Below are 22,487 nucleotides of genomic sequence, written 5' to 3' on the forward strand. Positions count from 1 at the left end.
TGATCAGTGGTTCACTTCCTGCCCAACAGGAGACACCCTGTGTAACAACTTCCCATCACCGCAGAAACAAAGCTTTTGCCCATGCTTTTCCCTCCCTCCTTCACCTCCTGACCAAGCTGGGTGCTTCTCCATGAGACCCAGGGGGGCATGTCCCCATCTCTTGGGGACTGTAAGTAACAAACTCTTCTTTCAAAGGCAGTTATCTCTATGTCTGTCTTCTTAGCATACTTAACTAAAACAAATCCCGCAGATGTTTTAATATAAGCCCATCCTCCTTTTTTTTTTCTTCTTAGAAAATACCGATAAATCCTTCATAGTGAAAATTAAATGGTTTAAATGTCACCTCCTTGGTGAAACCCAGGGCAATTTTTGTTGCTCAGCCGCTTGATCTGCTCCTAACACAGGTAGGGCAGCCTCCACTCAGTTTTGCAATTTTTCTGTTTTTGTGTTCTTTTGTACCCATTGGGCTTGGAGAACCTAAATGAAGAGAAACACTCAAGTCTTACCCAGTTCCCTCCTTTATATATATTAAGGACTCAATGAATAAATTTGCAATGGGAGAAAGGGAGCAAGGCTCACCGGGTCCCTTGAAGAACACAGACCAGCTCTGATCCCCCTTGGAGGATAAACAACAGCAGAACCACACTTAACAGAATCCAGAAGTTTATTTTCATTCCTGTCAGGCTTTTCAGGGCTTCCCTCTCCCTTGGGTTTTAATTTTGTTACTATGTGGTTGTTTGTTCATTTCATGGGTTTTATGGGCTTGTTTTGCTATTTCCACTGGATTTTACTTAGACTAAGTCTGATGTCTACCTGGGAACCTGGCACCCACAAAGGCTTAGGTTTGGCTACCAAATATAATTCGTATGGCCTCAAGGCACATGGTGAAATCTGATGTTAAAAACAACTTAATCTAATACATCAAGGCTGAAGTCACTATGAATTACAACATTTTAGGGTTGTAATGAATTAAAATCAATAGAAATATGGGGGGAAAATGACCTTTCCTTTTCCAATTAATCCTTTTGGTTCAAGCGCTAAATCTTTAGGCCTACCTATTTGAAGAATTCTCCTGAATGAAGGTTTACCTTTAGAATACGTAAGATTCTGCAAGTATTTCTGAACAACAATGTGTGAACTGGGGAAGAAGAAAAAAGCCTTTGATAACATTTTACTAATTACATTTATAACTCTCCATTTTTACTAACAAGATGATGATTAACAGGTAAGTATTTAGGCCACTAATTGATTGCCTTTTTTAGTGATTAAAAATATGCATGTCAATTATACCTAAAAATGTAGGTAATTTAAGAACTGAAAAGAATGATACTACTTTTAACATTTTAGTAGATAAATGTTGTGGGAAATAATATCATGATTAAAAGTAAATCCCATAGCTTTCTACTTGCTTGTTATTTGTAGCTTTAAATAAATAATAAATCTAACTTAGTATAAGTTTTTTGGTTTTTTAAACAAAAGGGCCTGGCTTTTCTTGAACCATTCTCTTTCTGATAATGAACACTGACTGTGAATGCAAAACCTTGCATATCATTATGTGAAACATTTATGCATTCAGAGTGTCTACTTGGTGGCTTTCTTCTTAAGAAGCTAAACAATTCATTAAACAAGCTGCTCCTGAATGGTAGATCAGAACAAGCATAAGCTGCCTTCTGTAGAATTCTATTGTGGAGCTGTACCCATTTGTGTTTTCTTTGAAGCCACAAAAATGAAACCCTTATGCTCATATTAAAAGCATAAGAAAGGCATCTATTGTGTCAATAGATTTAAAACACGGCCTTAGACACAGTGAGAACCACTCCAAAATGGCACTCCTATAATAGCAAAGGTTAAGAAGTGCATTCCCAGGGAAAACCTTCAAAGGCCTACATATCATTATATCCCAAAACAGATGGCATCGCAGTGTTTGGAACTATAGTTTATGGACACCTACAATCTCAAATAAATCCTTTCTAATCCCACTCTTTTGTCTAGATTTTGTACTTTGATGATAACTGCAGGTGCTTGTCTCCATTCTTCATAGGGTGACAGAGTGACAAAATGATACAGTGAAGATTCATGTACCTATATGGACACAACTCTTAAGACAACTTCTATGCAATGTACAAGTATTCTACTAGCAAGAGACTTACACTTTATAGAAACTGGCAATTCCTAGATTCTGATCTATGATAAATCATTAGTCTGAATTTTATAGGAAATAATGAAAAAAAACACATCTCTCTCATATATTGCTGAAAATATAAACTGATAAAAACCACTTTGCAAAACAATGTGGAATTCTCTAGTATCTATGTGCATACTTTGGAAAGACTCAAACACAGGAGATGAGGACAAAAAATTTCACAGCAGCATTGTTTATAATAGCAAAAAACTGCAAATAACCCAAAAGCTCATCAACAGGAAAATGGATATGTGAACTGTGATATACTCAGCAATGAAAATGAACAGCTGCTACATGTACCATGTGGATGAACCTCAGAAACAATGCTAAGCAAAAAAGTCCCAGAAAATGATCTGCAATGCTTCCTTCATGCAAATTTAAAAGCATGCAAAATCGAGCAACATGTTATTGTTACTTAGGTTCAGTTTTTTTAATCATGTAAAATTCTGCTGAGAAAAATCATACTACTGTGACTAACAGACTGAAATAAAAGTTTTCTGATTTTTTGCTACAAATCTCGGATACAGTGGACCCTTGAACAACACGGGTTAGAATTGCACGGGTCCACTTATGTCAGTTTTTTTCACTAAATTTGTACTACAGTACTACATGATCATGGCTGTTTGAATCCATGGATGGAAAACTGAATATAAGGAGGGCTGACTATAAAGTTATACATGTATTTCCAACTGTGAGGGCGTCAGTGCCCCTATCCAACATGCTGTTCAAGGGTCAACTCTACTGAACACATTTTTGGATTCAAATTTAGTCTACAACAAAATTCTCTACAGATAATTTCTAATGGATCCTTACAGGTCAAGAAAATTTATTTAAAATATCATATATATCAATATTTAAGGAAAATATGTAAATTCTAACCTGAAAAAGATTTAAATAGTATCATATTTTTACTGTAAAGAGTTTTACTTCATAGTTTACCTGAAACTTCACAAGGCTTGTGAGACTGCAGGAAATAGTTCCTCTTTAATTCCTGTCTGTATATAAGATGTAGCTTGTTATGATCATCTTCATGTTCACTCCCATCTGCCTTCATTATAGGTTCTAAGAAATATTCACCATCATGTGCTTTAAATGTTCCCATCTGGAAATAAAGAAAATAAAAATTAATTTTCTTCTGTCACTAAGCAGAGAAAGCACGCTGTGCCACAGGTTAAAGTGAGAGCACAGAAACAAGACAGCCAGGAGTTCATTCACTAAATGGCATCAACTAAACATAATGTTTCTTTCCTGGCTCACTTCTCCCTCTTATGGATAAAGTCACGGAGACTGGATAATATTCCAGTAAACCAAGGTGAAATGACAGGTATTCCAGGTATAAAGAATAGCATAGGCAAAGGCATTAAAATGGCCAAAGGCTTAGCACATTCTAGAAGTAAGAAAGCCTCTTTGGCTTGGTCTATGTAAGGTAATAGAGTGAGACAACACTTAAAAGGAAGGCTGGGGTCAGATAAAAGATCTTGAATGTGACGCTAGCAATTCAGAATTTGTAAGCAATGAGGAGACATTGAAGAGTTTTCTCGAAGACCTGTCTCCTGAATTCCAGAATCCAATATCCAACTTGCTTTTTTGACACTTCCTAGTAGTATTCTCAACCTCAACATGTCCAAAGACAAACTCTTCCTTTTCAGTCCAAACCTGCTATTTCTTCGATGCTCCCTCCTCAGTAAATGGCAACAGTATTATTCAGATAGCTTAGGACAAAAATCCTTAGAGGGAAACCAAGGATGGGTCTCTCTCAAATCCCACATTCAATTCATCTGCAAATGTAAATGGCTCAACCTTCAAGGTATAACTGAAATCCAACCACTTCTCCCAAATTTTATCACTACACCCATGATCTAACCTAACTTTCTCTCCTTTCTGAACTAAATCAATAGCCCTCTATTGTCTCTACAGAGGAGTCACAGTAATTTTTAAGTCTAGATCACGTTGCTCTCAAATCAAAAAAACAAATACAAAACAGTAACATGACTTTTCACGTCATTCAGTAAGATTCAAATTCCTTACCATGGTCCACAATGTCCTGCGTGATCTGCTCACCCCTTTGCACCACCCGGCCCCTCCAAGCACACAGATGACCAACAGTTCTGACTTCACCTTCTCCCATTCTACCTTGGCTCATTCTACAGCTCCATTCCTGATGTCTTTGCTATTCCTCAAACATGACAAATATTCTCTCACCTCAGGACCTTTGCACTTTCTAAACCTGCCTCAAGCACTTTTTTCCCTGATCACTCCCACTATCACTTGTTTCAGGTCCCTACTCAACATTCATGACCCTATTTAAAAATGTTACCCAGCCTCCTATGTCTATCCCCACTATCCAGTTTCATTTTTCTCCATAATGCTTATCACTACCTGAGAGATTATTATTTATATTTGTTTCTTGTCTGATACCATCCACTAACATAAGTCCATGAGAGTAGAGCTTTGACTGTATTCTTCTCTGCATGTCTGTCATGCCTACCACATAGCGGATATTGGATAACATATATTAAAGGAATGAATAAGACTGTAAGACATGGAATTTAATCTAGTGACACTGTATGGTAGAATACTAGCAGTTATAAGATAGAGGCTATAGCCCAGAAGAGAGGTAACAAAACCTGAATTATGGTGACAGTGATGGTATAGCAGTTGGAAGAGAAAGATTACCAGATGCGAATGCCTGAGGAAAGCAGAAAAACAGACAGTGAGAGGGAGAACTTATGATAGAGATAATTTTCTGGGAAAATAATATTTACCAAAATGACTCCAGAAATGTTAAAAATCCAAACAGACCCCTTTTCTACCAAACAATAGAAAAAGATGTCAGAGTTACATCACAAAAACTCCTGGCCTTGATGATTTCATAGAGGAATTCCACCAAACCTTGAAAGAGCAGATAATTCCATTGTTATTTGAACTGTTCCCAAAAATGAAAAAAAATCCAAGTTATTTTTATGAAGCTAGTGCAAACATATAGCAAAGCCTAGTAAAGACAGCACAAAGCAAAACCACCACCCAGAAAAACAAAACAAATACAGGACAAGCTCACATATGAATATCAAGCTAAAAGTCCGAAACTGTATTAACAAACAAAAGTCAGTAATGTGTGAAAAATATACGACGAGGTGAAGTTTATCATAAGAATGTAACTATGGCTCAATATTGGAAATCTTAATTCATCATCACCACTTACACAAATGGAAAAAAAATCACGTCTTTTGAAAAAAATCACCAAACATTCTTGATCTTAAAAATATCAATAAAATATAAATAGGTAGATGCTACCTTCACAAGATAAACTCTATCACAGCCCAAAGACAGTATCATGCATAACAAAGATACATGCAAGGCATTCCCACTTAGATCAGGAATATAAGAATGCCCAGTATCACCTGTCCTAGACAACAGAATTAGGTAAAAGATTAGAAACATAAAATTGGAAAGGAAGAGTTAAAACTTTCATCTTCATAGGTAACATCAGTGTATACCTTAACAAATAAGAACTAACTGAAAAACTACTATAAGAACTAAGTGAATTCAGTGAGAAAATACACAGGCTTCAATAATATTCATGTGTATAAAAAACAGTGAGAAGATACTATGGAAGAAGCAATCCAATTTACAAAAAAAAAGGTTAAATGCCCAGGAATAAAACAAATTTGTCAGATTCCTGTAAAATGTCAAAGGTCTACTGGAGAACAAAGGAAGAGAACTTAGAAACCACTTGCCATGTTCCTCAATATAACAAGATCTCAAAAAAATACCAACAGATTTTTTAACATGTAAACTGCTTCCAAAGTACATACAGAAAAAAGAAATAACCAAGATAATTATAAGAAAACAGTGAGGTGGGACTAGCACTATAAGATGTTAAAATATTACAAAGCCACATTAGTTAAATACTCCAATGCTGGCATGTGAGGAGACCAACGGACCAATGAACTGAAAAGAAAGGCAAGCAATAAATCCTAAACCATAGGACTTAGTATTATTAGTATATAGACTGCATCTCAAATCAATGAGGAAAGAGTATATTTAATAAATAGATTGTGACATGTGGACATCTGGACAAAATAATTTGGATACATCCCACACAGAATAAATTCCAAAGGGTCAGTGATGTAAACTTTTGAAATAAAACTGTCAGCACTAGAAGGTAACATGAGAGAATGCCCCTTTCACTTTGGAATAGGGAAGGTCATTCTAACCATGACTCAAAACCCATTAAAAAAATGTTAAACTTCACTCAGGAAGAACAGAAATTAATACTAAACTGAGAAACCATTTTCACCTATGAGACTGGCAAAATTCTAAATGTTTTATAACATACTTCAAATGTGTCTGTGGAAAAATGGGCACTCTGATACACAGCCGTTGAAAATGTAAATTAGTGCAATCACAATGCAAAGCATTTAGCAATATCTATGGCAACTACAAATGTGTTTGTTCTTTAACACAGCAATTCCCCTTTTGAAAATTTATCCTACAGATACTGTACATTTCCACACATGTTGAGCTAACATAATTAAGGTTACTAACTACAGCACTGTTTTTAACAGCAAAATATTGGAACCAATTCAATAGTCCACTGTTAAAGTATATTTACATAAACTATGGTATAACCATATAATGGAATATCTTGTTATAGACAAAAAAGAATAAACATTTTATGTAGTGATATGGAAAGACCTCCAATACAATTATTATACCAAAATATAAAACTGTAAAACAGGATGTATAGTATACTACCATTTGTGTAATAAAGGAAGGAAAAAAAACCGAATATTTCTATTTGCCTGGAAGAAATGCTAGAAGGATTCATTAGAAACAGTACAGGTAGAGGTGGGAGAAAGCAGATGGATTCAGGATGGACTAGGTATAGCATCCTTTTCACTTCAGGTACTTCATATACACTGTTCCCAATTCCCACCCTTCACCTCATATTCCTGCCACAGCCCCCTGCCTGGTGGACTCCATCTCATCGTTCAAGTCTCAGCTTCAAATAGCAGCTACCCAGAAAGTTTTTCCTTTACCAGCTAACTAGGTAACCACATCCCTACCCCTAATCCTGAAAATAATTACTTTTTTAGAGTTTACTACTGTTTGACTTCTTCAGAGCACTTACAATGTTGTATTTATATATTCGTTTGCTATTTATAACTGTTCTCCCTCATTAGACAGGCTTCATACAGGAAGAGACCTAGCCCTGAATTTACATTGCCTTATACAGTACCTGACACACAGCCAGCGTGGTACACAATAAATATCTGTTAAACCAAGAAACAGATTATTTCCTACTTTTTGTAAACTCAGCTTATGTTGAGCAGAGAAGTAGGACAAATCTGGACACGCAAGCTGGAGCTAGAATATGAACTCTTGAATGTAGGGATGTTATAATAAAAAGAGTCCATAAGCAGGTGAGAAAAAAATTGCATTTTTATTATTATGAACCTATAACTGAAAGTTAGAAATTTCTTCAACTGTGAATGTAGGCAACAAATCCCAGTGATGTTGCCAGTGGAGAGCAGATATTTTCATCACGTGAAGATGTTTGAGATCTCAAAATATTGTTTATGCTCAACAACTGTGTTATTAGATCTGCCATTAGATCTTATTTAATGTGATAATAGGTAAAATTTTACATAATTATTTTAATATCCTGATAACTGTATTTCAATAAAATTGGTTTATTTTGTAGTTTATCTTAGGCACTTGAAAACATTCTGAGAAGGGCTCCACTGGTGAATTATCAAGAGGTTTGAAGAGAAATGGGAGGAGGAAGGAGAGTCAAAGCGATAACTTCAGAAGATTAAATAATATCTTTGTGCAGCTGCTAAGACAGCAAGGGATGAAACAGAAAGAACTTGCACCCACTGGTAGTCAAGAGAGTGGAAAGAATCCCTCAAATGGTCAGCTCTGATCAATAAATCTCTTTCTCTAGTTTGGTGAGGCTAAAACATCGAGGGTAGGCATTAATCATAATTTCAATAGCTAACTCGGATCTATACAGCAGACATCATTCATATACACTTATAATTTATTTCCACCTAATAATAACTGAGGTAAGTTATTATTATCCCCACTTTACAGGTGAGATGAATGAGGAAGAGTGAGGTTAAGTACCTTGTCCAAGTCTTACACCTAGTAAGTGACAGGACCAAGATGTGAACCCAGTTAGGCTGGCTCCACAGTTCGTGCCTTAACCCAATGCACCGTGCTAGGGATCATACGCCAATTCTGATAAACCCTACAAGACAGCTGAAAACTACTTAATGAGTAGGCAGAGTTCTAGGGGCCAGAGATACAGAGGTGAGCATGACGAAATCCCTGCCCTCCAAGAATTCATACTTACATGGGAAAAGACAGATAATAAAAATGTAATATGCCTGGTGGTAACAAGTACAATAAAGAAAATAAGGCAAGGAGACAGAGAATCCCAGAGGGTGGGGGGAGGCACTCTAGGCTGAGGCTAGAATAACGAGGGGGGAGCCATGGAAAACTCTGGGAGAACACTGCAAACAGGAGAGCGGTGACTGAAAGGCCCAGTGACGGGGAAAGCTTGGCAGGTTCAAGTGACAGAGAACAGTGAGGCTGAAACTTTGCCAACAAGGGGATACACAGCAGAAGCTCAACAGGTAGGGGCAGGCTGCACTCATTATGCTTGACACTGGAAAGCACTCACCACGCCTCCAAATACACAAAGGTACATTTACCTACATGTAAAACTTGGCAAGTTTCCACTTAGAAAAGCGTATTTCTGTGAAAAACCAATTCAGAAATGAATAACTAAATTATGGATGCTATGATAAGCACAGTTTCAGTGAATGAGGCTTCATTTTCATTTCTTAATTATCTTTAAATTATTTAGGGATAATAACTTTGAAATTGTTGCTTTAAATTCCATTGGAAAGAGCATATGTAAATCACTATTTGAACTGAATAGTCACTGCAAGCTGTTTAAATGATTAGGGCAATTATAGTCATAAATTCTTCTTTACGTTCATAATTATTACCACATCAACCTCTCCTTAAAGGTACCAAAGGCTTTACTATTTTTACAGTTCCCAAACCTAAAACACTGCCTGAGACGTAGCAGGCACTCAACACATATCTGTAGAAATAAACATTTTTTTAAATAAATTTATCTATTTATTTTATTTTTGGCTGTGTTGGGTCTTCGTTGCTTCACGTGGGCTTTCTCTAGTTGCAGCGAGCAGGGGCTACTCTTCGTTGCGGTGCGTGGGCTTCTCATTGTGGTGGTTTCTCTTGGTGCGGAGCCCGGGCTCTAGGCATACGGGCTTCAGTAGTTGTGCCTCATGGGCTTAGTTGCTCCATGGCATGTGGGATCTTCCCGGACCAGGGCTCAAGCCCATGTCCCCTGCATTGGCAGGCAGATTCTTTACCACTGCACCACCAGGGAAGCCCGAAATAAACATTTTGGTAACATGGTAAAGTACCTGATTTTCCTCCCATATACCCTTTAGTAATCCTTTTTTTTTCCCTCTAATATTCTTAAGTTACAATAGTTTAGGGACTTGTCTGAGATATAGTTACATGATTTTGTTTTCTTTTAATGCTGAAAAGTAAACTGTGTAGGTGCTCTTGGTTACATAATGTGCTAGTATATTAGGATTACACATTTTTAAAAGGCTTAAAATTAAGGAAATTCCATCAGATATACTGAAATTCTAGTCTGTAAAATAGAAAAATTTATAAAGAATTCATCTATTTCTTAGATACTTTTCTAGTATACTATACTCTAGCATATTTCATTCATTCTACCAGTGTTTATTTTCCAAATATAACTACAAATCCCTTATTTTCAATACATACCAAAATTCCAGCTTTGCTTTCCCAGAAAAAATAATTAACTATACTTAGAGGTAACAAAGACTACTTTTGAAACTTGAGTAAATGGACCCATGGGGAAAAATCACTTTCTACCTTTTTTAAAAAGCATGCTGAGCAGAAGAAATGTGATAGCATCCTGGTAAAAGATACAAAGGAATGAGGCAGCTTGTTACTCATCCCAAAACTATTTTGAATAATGTCACACTTTCCCCAAACAATACTGTAAATATCTATACCTTGAAAACTTTTTTTATATACCTTTTGGATCAAACTCTGACTATGGGGTACTTCTATGATAATGTTCCAATAAACCCACACATGGGTCCAACCTGCACTCTCATGTGAAAGATGAATATAGTTGTTTCGAGTCCATCAGCACTTCCTTTAGTCATGCTAGAACACTCTAGCCTGCTAATAATACTGCCTTTATAACTCAGAGGCCTTTTCTTCAACAAAACCTCATGCTTAAAAGAGTAATTTCAAGAAAAAATAATTTGTCCTCAAAGGGGTTTGCCCGTATTTATCAATGAAGGACTTAAAAGCATTTTGCTTCCAGCCATTTTTCTATAAGCCACCCCACTGCAGAGGACTTTCTCTTCAAAAAATAAAAATATTAGAGCTTTGCCTAAAGGCTCCTAAGGAAGCACTTAATTTTTTTTTCAACTTGGAAAGGAACCTCGTAAGGCATTGGAGGACTTAATAAAACAGGTGGTTCGTAGAATTATATTTAGATCATGCCATATTTTTAGCAACCTGCCTATCTGCGGAGGGGCACTGCAATTTGATTCATGAGAAATGCCAATCAAATTCCAAAGTCTTTCTTTTGATGACTATTAAAAGTAGCATAACTAGTTTTCACTTGGGCAAAGGGTTCCCATTTACTTGAAGCAATGATCTTCCATTTGCCAAGGCAGCAAGTGATTATGCAACTGGTTCCAATTTACTCTCATAGGTCAAAATTTTTATGTTTAGAGAATTTTTATACAATAGTTTTTCCAAACTGTTCTTATTTCAGTATTTTGACATTCATTCATATATTTTTCCCTAAATACATGGCAAACACATGTATTATAGCCACCAATAATAATGTACTCTCAGATTTTATTAAAGGGTAAAAACAACAAGCACAAAATGTAAACCATTTGGACTCTTTTCCCAAATCATTTACAGTTATCACATAAGCACTGGCGGCTATAGAACTAGTTCAAAATAAAGGTACTATTAAACAAGGCAATTATTTAGAGCCAATACTGAGAATTTATTTTAGTAACAGATTGCTCTCAACTATTAATAAAATTGGATTTTCATTTAAGGACTGAATCACTGGTAATTACTACCATGAAGACTAAAATGTTTAGTTTCTCAATCTTTAAACATATGTCATATTAGAATCAGTTTGATGCTATTTGTAATAAGAAAGCCTGAGTATGAGTCCTGGGTCTGCACTCATGGAATCTTGGGCAAGCCACTTCATATCTCAAACCTCAGTTCCATGACTTATAAAACGAAACAAATAATGCTATCTACCTAACTTCCTTAGAAAGACAATGTGTGTTAAAATGATGTCAGTAACTGTTTTGAAAGTGAGTATAGTTTGATATAGGATGGAAAAGTCTCCACTAAAAACACAAATGTTACAGCTACCCTTTTTTACCCTAAGCAGAGGGTAAGTGTTATGTAATAAAAGGTCATGAAGATTAACTCTGAGATTCATCTTTATTTTAGGGTACTCTGTTCAATGCAAAAGATATTTTCCCCTGACAGTTCCTCATTATAACACCACTGACCACACATAGGAAATAGCGTATTATACATAAGCACACATTGAATGAATGAATCGATGATATGAAGAATATGTAATTGGCCACAGAAGCCTAAAGCAGAAGATTCATTGCAAAGTTTTTGAAAAGAGAGTCTTCTCCCCTCTAGTAGCATTCTTTATTCCCCATTCCACAGGGCAATTCCAGATCTCCAGTATAAATGTGAGAGGAAACATTGCTGATACTCACCTAAAAAGACACTGCTCTCTCACCACACCCCTACCCATGAGGATCAAGAAAATAAGACAGACTCTGGACTCATCTACCCGAGATTCGTGCAGCCAAATGATTCAGCTACATAAATAGTGTCCCAGCAACATCACTAACAAGGAGTGAATTCTGTAACATTTCTCTTTTTTGTAGGCACTGAGGTATGTTTGAGGTCACATGAACTCACTAAAAGTGGAGAGAACTGTCAAAGAAATGGCCACGTTTTTTTGACCTGTGGGGTCCAGGTAGTGGTTCTCAGGACAGCCTCTGCCATCCTCTTACTAAAACATCTGCAGAGACATAAAGCCCAAAGTCATTATAACAATTAGAAATTTAAAACAGTAAGAAATGATAAAGAACTACTCTGTAGGTATATAATGGAAAGATGTTCATGATATATCGTCAAAATGTTATAAAGCAATGTTACTTAACAAAGATATATGTATACAACCTGGTCAGTTCTTTGTAGAGAAGATGGGACAAAGAAAAGAAGGCTCAGGATGGATCTGGAAAGATGAGTAGGAGTTTAAGGCAAAGGACATTCTAGACAAAAAGAAGAGTAAATATAAATTCAAACCATTATGAAGATTAAAGTAAACCTATGAGAGAATCAAACAAATGTTTCTAGAATAAGTATCTCTTTCTTGGCACCTCTCCTGTTACTAACTTTCCTAGTTAATGGCTACAGGATCACTCAGTCATTTAAGTCAGAGTCATTAGAACCATTTTGGTTGTCTGCTCTTCTGGTCCAAAATTCTAATGGGTCTCCTACAAGGTGGCTTAACTTCAGCACTACTGACATTTTGATAATTCTTCATTGTAGGAGGCTATTCTGGGCATTGTTGGATGTTCAGCAACATCCCTGGCCTCTACCCACCCGATGCCAGTAGCTTCCCTTGCCCCCTGCACAGCTGTGACAACCGAGTGTCCCCAGACTCTGCCAAATGTTCCCCGGGGGGACAAAACTGCCCCAGTTGAGAACCACTGGTCTCATAGTGCACCTTCCACAGGGACCCAACTCTTCTCGCCACTGCAACCACATTGCTTCCTGCGGCTCCCATTCCCTGCTCTTCCTTACTGCAGTGGTGATCTCCTCAGCACCTCGCTGCCTCCCCTGCTCCTTGCACCACGGTGCATAAGGGCAGACCCCTCCCAACACATTAAACTAACCCACCATCTACAGTCTAAGCCTTCACGCTTTCGCAGTACATTCCAGGCCTTAATCTGACTTCAACCTTACCTTTCACCCTCACCTCCTAATGCACCCTACTCTTCAGCTGCAGAGACCCACAAGAAGCCCTTGAATTTTCACATCCCCAAATGTTTATTCATCCCTCAAAGTCCAGCTGAGAAGCCTCCTCCAGCCCAGGTCTCATAACACTCTTCCTCCCTCCTTCCTCAAAGTTCACCCAGCACTCCTTGTACGCCTCTGTTAACAGTAGTTAACAGACTATTTTCATTGAGTGTGTGTACATGTGCCCGGGGTCACTATGTGGTGGCCCTGAGAATGCTGAGCATAATTGACCAAGGACCCCCACTCCAGGCTTTGAGATCCACCCATGCGTGTGCCCCAGCCATATCTCCCATGCACCACTCCAGACAGTAACTGAGTGTGGCAAGGATATGAAGAGGAAACTCATTCTTAGGAGGCAAGGCACCATTGTCCCAGGCAAATCTGGCTTGAGGGGTGCTTTGCTGAACCTTGTTTAGACTGCCCGGAAGCCTGGGATGCTTCTACCCAACATTTTCATCCTCTCTTCACCTGTTTCAGACTCCACTGCTCGCTCCTTTTTTCTAACAGACACTTCCCCTATTAAACTCTTTGCACATTTAATCCCACCTTACTATCTGCTTCGTGGAGGACCTAGGCTAACACGCGAATGTTAAAGGTAGAGGCCTAAGAAATTCTCCCTAGTGTTGCTTGAGTATTTGACTAAGTATAGGAATAACTAAAAGGGATCCTTATGAGTTTTCCAACAAAAAAATATGAATACAGAATGGCATGTAATGACCTGAGGCTATGTGACTTCTGAGCAAATAGGAAGTTTAAAAAATAAAGTTTTCTAAGAAGACAAAAACCGGTAAAGACACTACTGATAGTTTCCATACATTTATTTCCTCTCTGAACATGGAGGTACTACAGCACCTAAATAATCAGTCATCAGAGGGCATTAGTGCCTGACATGCCACAGAACGGTTCACATGAGAAACTTCAAAAAAGTACAGACAGCCACTGCTCCGTGAAAATACTGTATAAGCCAGATGCAATGTCTGGTTTTATGACATCTGGAAACTGTTTCTTTCAACCAAAAAGACTGCATTGATTCAAATCCCACCAAGAAACAGTGAAGCTAATTGTCTAGGCAGTCAGGTTAGTCCCTGAGGGCCTTTGGAAGAAGGGAACCCAACCAGGTAATGTAAGAGAGCTGGTAGAGCGACAGGGGTTGTTGGAAATAGCCTCTGTACAATTTACATATGCCATTCTGACAAGGATATGCCCCAAATATTACAACTTATGGAATACTGACTTCTACTTTGGCAAGAGTGTATCAACATCATGAGAAAATAGATAATATGGCCATGAAAACAAAGTTTAGAGTTGAATCTAGAGATATTAATGCCTGATAACTACATATTCTGTGACTTTATCAATGAACTAAAAACAGAGTTTGATTAGCCATTATATTACATATAGGTAAATTTATGATTTGGCTCTATTTTCATATCTACTATAGATTTTAGAAATGTCAAAATAAATAATCAGAAATGTTTGAATTATGTGATAAATACTTACACTTAGAAGAAAGAAAAGTTACAGAGAAAGAAAGATTAGAAAAGCAAAAGTAGGGCTTCCCTGGTGGTGCAGTGGTTGAGAGTCCGCCTGCCGATGCAGGGGACACGGGTTCATGCCCCGGACCAGGAAGGTCCCACATGGCGCAGAGCGGCTGGCCCGTGAGCCATGGCCGCTGAGCCTGCGCGTCCGGAGCCTGTGCTCCACAACGGGAGAGGCCACAGCAGAGAGAGGCCTGCGTACCGCAAAAAAAAAAAAAAAGATATTTGGCATATAAAAATTTATATACTCGGGGCTTCCCTGCTGACTCAGTGGTTGAGAGTCCGCCTGCCGATGCAGGGAACATGGGTTCGGGCCCCGGTCCGGGAAGATCCCACATGCCGCGAAGTGGCTGGGCCCGTGAGCCATGGCCGCTGAGCCTGCACGTCCGGAGCCTGTGCTCCAAAACGCGAGAGGCCACAGCAGTGAGAGGCCCGCGTACCGCAAAAAAAAAAAAAGAAAAGCAAAAGTTATACCCACAGGAAACAAAGAAAATTTCTGGCAGACTCAGCCCCTCTGGTTCTTGGGCCCAAAACACTTAAGAAAACTAAACAATACAAGTCATGGTTCAGTGGTTTAGTGAAAGAGAAAAACACGTAAATACTAAGACTTCTAGAAGTGGGGAAAAAAAGTAGCTGTGTAGAAATTAAAAGAAAATGTTAGTTTATATGTTTGAGGTTAATGCAACACTAGCAACTGAATGAAATCATTAAGTATGTTGTGATGTCAATTTTTTTAAATGGTTGTATGTACAGAGATATTTGGAAAGTAGTAACTTGGTTTGTATTCCCTTCCTTTAAAAGTCACATTCCTCAGTAGCCACCAGAGAAAGGAAAGGTAGATGCTACCTCAAATGGGAAGATGGAAGGGGAACAGCTCAAATGAATGAGATATGAAAGGGGAACTCAGTGGATTCCAGGAAGAAAAGAACGATGGAGGCAATGGATACGGCTGGGAAGATGTATGTGCGCTTACTTCTCCACTGGGGGTTTAAGGCCCTGGAGGCAGAAGGCATGTTACATAGTTTAGGAGGACTGCCAAGAGAAGTGCTTTAGCATGCTATGTGGGACTCAAAGGAGGGACCTCTACAAGCCCCGCCCCCCCCACACACACACATGCACTCACTGAAATAGAGGTGTGGCAGAGTTTGGCGAAGGGAGGGATCAAGTCCCCCTAGACTTTCATATGCCATGAAGGGTCTCAGAGCCTTAGAGGGGTCTGGAAGATTACCAATGGCATCAGCAAACCACCTTATGTGGAGAGAGCACTGCAGCAGGAGCTAAGTGACCCTGTGTTGAAGGCTGCACATGAAGAAGCCAACTAGGTGTTGCATCCAGAACTCAGAGGGATACGCAGCAACAGAGAGAGCCCAGGTAGGAAAGAGTCAGTGAGCCCCAACTGAGCAAAGAAAAGCCACAAGTTCTCAGGCCCAGAATTCAGCGGCTGGTGCCAAAAAAATGCAAGGAGACTGAAGCACAAAGGACGTCGGAGGCTAGAGGAACTGGAGGACAGTATGATTTCCCCACCTTCCTCCCAAACAATACAGAGGCCTCAGAACACTTTGCTGCCCTGTATGAGGTCAGTTTTCATCAATGGTCAACATTTGCTTGAATCCAGCCATGACAATGAACATTAGCAGAAAAAAAATGAGGAAGTCACACACTCATTCAATATATTCAGGAAAAGCATCTGATTAAGTACAACATCCATTCACGATTAAAAGCAAAACTAAAAGCAAAGAGCAACTAGCAAAAGAGAACTTCAATAGGACTGGCTCTAAAAATCCTTCAGTAAATTTCAACTTTAGTGTTTAATGGACTGACAAAAATCAAAGCTGAATCATCACAGGCGCACACATGCAAAGTCACAAAGATGAGCTGGGAAGCAGTAGGAGCAGGGCTGGAAGTGAGCATTACTGACTTCTTGGGCATTGTATCGAGGAGGATCTGCAAAAACTCAGCTGGTCCAGGTTGTGGGTAACACAACTTTATCTGGATCTAAAGATTAATCTGAGACTAAAAAACAGGAATCTGATATAATAATAAATGGACTCTAAAACCTACCAGAAGTTCCACCATTTGATGAAACTGTTATTCTAAAGAGTGCTAAGGATAGAGTCAAGGTAGAAATAAAAAAATCATAAATATACAGCTAATATCCATTATAGTGCTAATATCACAAGGGAGAAAAATCAAAGAAATGTCACTAATCTCATCAGTGATTTAGACTTATAATGGGTCCTGATCATACTTCGAAAAGATTTTTAGATCCTGATACCTCTAGTTATGTGCTGTATTACTGGAAACTTTCTATCTCTGCTGTGACTGATATCCTCAACGCAGCCCTACACATACAGAGAAATGGAGATAAAGCTGAGTTACATAGGTACGAAAATATGTTTTTAGATGTTAAATCAAACTCTGATAATATCAGTAAGTCTACCAAAAGCAAAGTACATACATAAATCAAATTAATAATGCATGATAACTAAACAATTATATCCAAATTGACACAGTGACAGGAAAAGGATGAACTCCTGTTATGACTTTAAAACATTTCCAACTGTTTTTTGATTTCAAAAAGGAGATATTGAATAATAATTTGAACTACGCAAAAATTATGAATCAACATGAGCAGAAACATCACTCCTAATAATGCTTCCCATCTGGAATTTTTTCCATGCCTTAAATACTAAATCAAGAAAACATACTGACCATGACAAATTTGTGGTAATAAATCTAGAATTTTCTAGACAAACTAAACATTTTGAAAGGTTCTAGAAAAGAGAATATTTTTCTTTCCTTTGATGTGTAGATGGCTGTGTAAATGTTAGTGTGTTTCTGCCATTCTGATGTTGCATTTTACACTTATCTACAGCCGAAAAGAAAACTGTCCAAGGCGTATATATATATATATATATATATATATATATATATATATATATACGTACATATATATATCAAGATAATAGCAGAAAAAAGAACAAAGAGGTGTTCCAAATCTACTTAGTAATGACCAAAACTCACACCCAGGGAGACATCTTACACCAATTACCCTGAAAGGAAGTATTACATTTGGCCTAGAAAGAACTGTTATCAATTTTCTACTTCATCAAAGAGTAAACAATGTTGGTGTTCTGAAACTCATCTAAAATTTGCCCAACAAAAGCTAGAATACTTGGAAAGAATCCTGTAGCCAAATTCTTAGTTGTTTCTTCTTGAACACGTATGTATCAGAGGAGTTAATGATAAAGTGAGTTCATATATGTTTTAATGTAAGTGTTCTCAACCAGAGGTTCCATGAACTTGGATGAGAAAGACATCTTTATTTTCCCTAACCTCTGATACATAACATTTCCTTCAATTATGATTGTAGGTAAAACCACAGACATTGTGACTTTGTTGGCAATAAAATAATAGCTACTTCAACTCTAATGTAATGTAATACAAAACTATCTGGATTGTTTATTCTCATTACCACTACAAAAGTATAGAAGTAAGTAGTCCCCTCCCCAATAGATATTATTTAACGCATTAATAAAGAAGGATGTATTATGACACCACAAATTCTAATACTTGTAACATTTGATTACTGTTAGTATTTAAAAGGAAGCCAATTAAATAACGTGTATGCTATTTTACACATTTAAATTATGCTGAGAGGAGGCCCTGGGTTTCCCCTAGAATGCTGAAAAGTTGATGGCAAAAAAAAAAAAAAGTTTAGAACCTCTGTTTTAGAGGGAGAGAAACAAATAAAACACATAGAACCCAATATTTTATTTCATTTCCTCTCTCCGCAATGAGGTTTTTACAAAATCCACATCCTTTACTCTTGTCACTCTAATGATCATTTCTCATTTGCTGGCACCAGATCTTTGTAGATGCTCTACATTTTTAAGTGCAGTGCATTTTAAACTGGCATATTCAACCTTTTCCCCATCCTGTACTTCACAGATTAATGGCCATCCCCATAGTAGCAAAAAAAACCAAACCAAAACAAACAAAAACTCTTTGTTTTCAAACCTTTTCATTTATTCATTCTCTATTCATTCTATCATTCTTCATTCAAGGAATAAATTTAAGTAACTTCAGGGGAGTCTGCCTTAATAGATGGTCCAGAATGGGTGTGTCTGAATGAAGGAGGCTGCTGTCCTGCTGGAAACCACACTTCCTGTGTAGCAGAAAGCCACTCCCCACCTCCCTGACTAGCTCAGCATCTGACACTCTTTCTCGCAGCTCTGCACAGAAGGGTCAATTTTGCCCAGCAGGGAGAGACATGCTGATCCTCCAAACCCTTCTCCCCACTGCAAGAAAGGAGTGGCCTCTGGCCTGGGTTCATCTAGGTGTTAATCCCTCTGGTGGCCCACTCTGATCTCTTGGGTCAACCAACCGCCCATTCGGGAAAAGCCAATGCTCGGCTCCCTGAACAAGCAAGGATGGATCCCAAGAAAATGCCAAGGGACACGAGCGCGCTTACCAAGCCTCCACAAAGGCTGAAGACGGCTGTGTGATCCTCCCGAGCATTGACCTGGCCGCGGTAGAAGCAGTGGCGCAGGTCTGGGGGCGCCGTGCGGCGCTCCTCAGCCCGGAGCGCAGGGGCTCCCAAGTGCACCTCGGTGTAGCCGGCAGCCAGGAAGGCCGCGTCAGCGCTCAGGTTCAGCTGGAAGACCTGGCCGTAGGCGCGGATTCGGTAGTGGGTCCTGAACGGCGTGGGCTCCAGCGCCTCGGCGCTGCGCTTCCTCCGGCTGAAGTGGTGGCTCTTTGGGAACACTTCGCCGAACTCATTGACCCGCGCGGGGGTCACCACTTCGTAGGAGGCCAGTGTCCTCACCAAGGCTTCTGCAACCACAGCGAAAAGGCCGTTGAGCCCCTACCCGTTTCCAACTCCCCAGCGCCGAACTTCTTCAACCAAACGTCCCAGCCAGAGAGCCGAGGCCCCAGGTCCCCATACCCCCGGCGCGGCGCGACGAAAGAACACACGCTGGCGAGCGCGCGCGCACACACACACACGTGCGCTCTGTGAGTGTGCCTGCCTGCTTTCCCACAACCCCGATTCGCTCCACCCTCCCCAAGCAGGGACCCTGACACTCAGGGCCCTCAGCAGCACATCCTTCTCGCGCCCCTCTTCGCCCCTGCCGCCGCCAACTCGTGCCCCGCGGGCGCCCGCGCCACCCTGCTCCACGCGTCCCCGCCGCGTGGTCCCCGGAGGGAAACGTGTGCCCCGCGCGCGATTCCTCGAAACACCGCGCAGCCGCAACCTCCGGGGATGCTTGGGGCTGACTGATCCCGGAGTCCCGAGAGTCCCGGCTGGGCCAGGGTCCCCCAGCGGGCAGAACCGCTCCCCCCGCCTCCGTCCGCCCGTCCCACTCGGGCACGCGCCCCACCACGCTGCTGAAGGCGCCCCGCGGTGACCTTACCCTGCCTGGGGTGGAAGTGAACTTCCCAAGACCTGGTGATGAAGAGCGAGAGCTGGTAGAGCAGCCCCGTCAGCCACTTGGCCACCCGCATGGTTCCACCGGGGGGATCCCGACCGGGGAGGCCAACCAGAGACGCCTGCCGCCCCGCCGGCTTCCCCGCGCTCCGCTGCCTCTCCTCCCTCTCGCCTGCCGCTCTCCGCGCCGGCAGCCGCGGCGCCTCAGCAGCCTCCGGAGCAGCAGCCCCGGCCCCGGGCCGGCCCGTCGCGCCACACCGCCAGCCTCCGCTCGCTGAGCCACTGCTTCATCGCACTGCAGCCCCGCAGCCTCCGGCTCGCAGTCGGCAGCCTCGCTCCGCTTCCTGCGCCCGCACAGCCCTCAGAAGCCCTCTCCTTGCGTCCAGCCCAGCGCGAGGAAGCGACCCGACCTAGCAGGAACGGTGCCAATATAGCCACCCCGGGCCTGGCGAGCTGGGGGGGAGAGCCCGCCCCCAGGGGCCGGGCCCGGCCAATCAGCTGGAGGCGCGGCCCGGGCTCGCCCTCCGGCGCGCTGCCCGCCCCCAGCCCCTAGCCGCAAGCGGAGTGCGGTCGCCGCAGGCTCCGGCTGTGGGCGTGCAGCGTGGTGAGTAGCCCGAGGCCCAGTTGGACACCATCCCGGTACCCGTAAAACCTAGGACTGATACAAGTTGCGCGGCCGAGGTCCAGATAGGGGATAGGTGTGCGAGGTTTTAGTTCTTACAATGAAATGGCAAGCATCAGAAGGAAAGTTTCTGTCATGTTTCACGGTAATTTTAGGCTTCTCAAACAAGATAAAGTAAGCTACAGCGGAAAATTCTTGTAGGCAGAGGATGCTACCAGCGAAGCTTAATGGCCAGGCCTCATTTGCAAGTACCCCTGTGCACCCGGGGGGTTGTTGTGAGTTTCAGTGTTGGAGGGGAAAGCAAAGGTGAGGTTGCAATCAGCAAACACTTCTGGGTGAGAATTTCTGGCAGTTGCCAGAGAAAAAAGGATCTCAGTCTCCAAAGTTCCAGTAACTTATTGTGACTTTTTTCATTTCAGTATTCATTTTTTATAATTTTGTATAAAGGGCCCCCCAAAATTATATAAATGTCAAGCCCCATGAAACTTGGATCTGCCCCTGGGTCATTGTTTTTATGAGACTTTCTGCTGGTAGTTTCACAGTATTCATATGTCTTTTGTTTATAATATCCAAATGACCCCATGTATCCACAGTTATCTTCCTCAGCAATTATTGTAGCTCTGAATCCAGTTGAGTCATCTTGTGTCTGTTAAATTGGATAAACCTCAATGGCAACAGAAAGCAGTCATCATTTCAGAACTCCTTCCTCATTTCCCAAATCCACCTGTTTGATTTGCAGGTTACATAACTGTTTCTCCCTATAACCAGTATGGAAAAAAAAAAATGAAGTGGAAGTGGTCAGATATTGTTGAAATCCAACCAAGGGAGAGAAAGAATATGAGTATAAAAAGTAAAGGAATTATATGGGTAACTCTTCACGAACACAAAGGAATACACTCTCAATTTAGTCTCTGGCTGCCCTTTCTCCTGTGAGCTCACAACAATGAAAATTCTGTTTGCTTTGAGTTGACCTCTCATGACAGACCTCCATACTTTTGTATCAAATGTGGAACAATCTTGTCCAAGGAAGGAGAGTTTCTTACTTTTGCCAAGGAAATTACCCAGCTCTGTAATGGTAATTCTTCCACAATCTATCCCCTTCTTTTGTACCCCTTGCTCACAAGTGTCATTTTATTCATCACAGAATTACAGACTTCTCATGTTGTTTTTCTAAATTAATCCTACTGTTACTCTAAACAAAACAAAACTGGACTTGACCCACACTTGTCTGTTTAGTGGTTACCTTCAGTACACTGTAATTTAGAGTCACTCCAATTACACTGCAGCTCTGCATCTTTACCTTAGGAGCTATGCCTACCTTCATACAAATAACAGAAAATAGATCTGCACCTGTTTAACTGGCTATCTGACTGCCGACTGCAGGCAAAGTAGATACTTCATTTCCATCACAGAATGTTTGTCACTCAAAGTAGTATTTGCAATGTGATATTTGATTTTCAACCTGCTCTAACTTTTTGGAAACAATGTTCTAAGAATAGGACCATTTTTTCCTGTTTTAAATGAGCGGGAAAA

The 22,487-nt window shown here is 40.5% G+C and overlaps 1 protein-coding gene across 1 annotated transcript in view; it reads right to left on the reverse strand.

The window, feature by feature from the left end:
- The window catches only part of ADAMTS20 (ADAM metallopeptidase with thrombospondin type 1 motif 20), a gene marked incomplete at both ends in the record, with an annotated part of 194,289 nt that extends 173,880 nt beyond the window's left edge, over window positions 1–20,409 (reverse strand). The window contains 3 exons of the mRNA XM_082850890.1: window positions 3,122–3,284; window positions 19,379–19,740; window positions 20,319–20,409. Coding sequence (XP_082707016.1) covers window positions 3,122–3,284; window positions 19,379–19,740; window positions 20,319–20,409 — 616 coding nt within the window. The remainder of the gene's footprint in view (window positions 1–3,121; window positions 3,285–19,378; window positions 19,741–20,318) is intronic.
- Between the last annotated feature and the right edge of the window lie 2,078 nt (window positions 20,410–22,487).

The sequence above is a fragment of the Leucopleurus acutus genome (genome assembly GCF_964270905.1).
Source record: "Leucopleurus acutus genome assembly, chromosome: 11".
Classification (NCBI taxonomy): domain Eukaryota; kingdom Metazoa; phylum Chordata; class Mammalia; order Artiodactyla; family Delphinidae; genus Leucopleurus; species Leucopleurus acutus.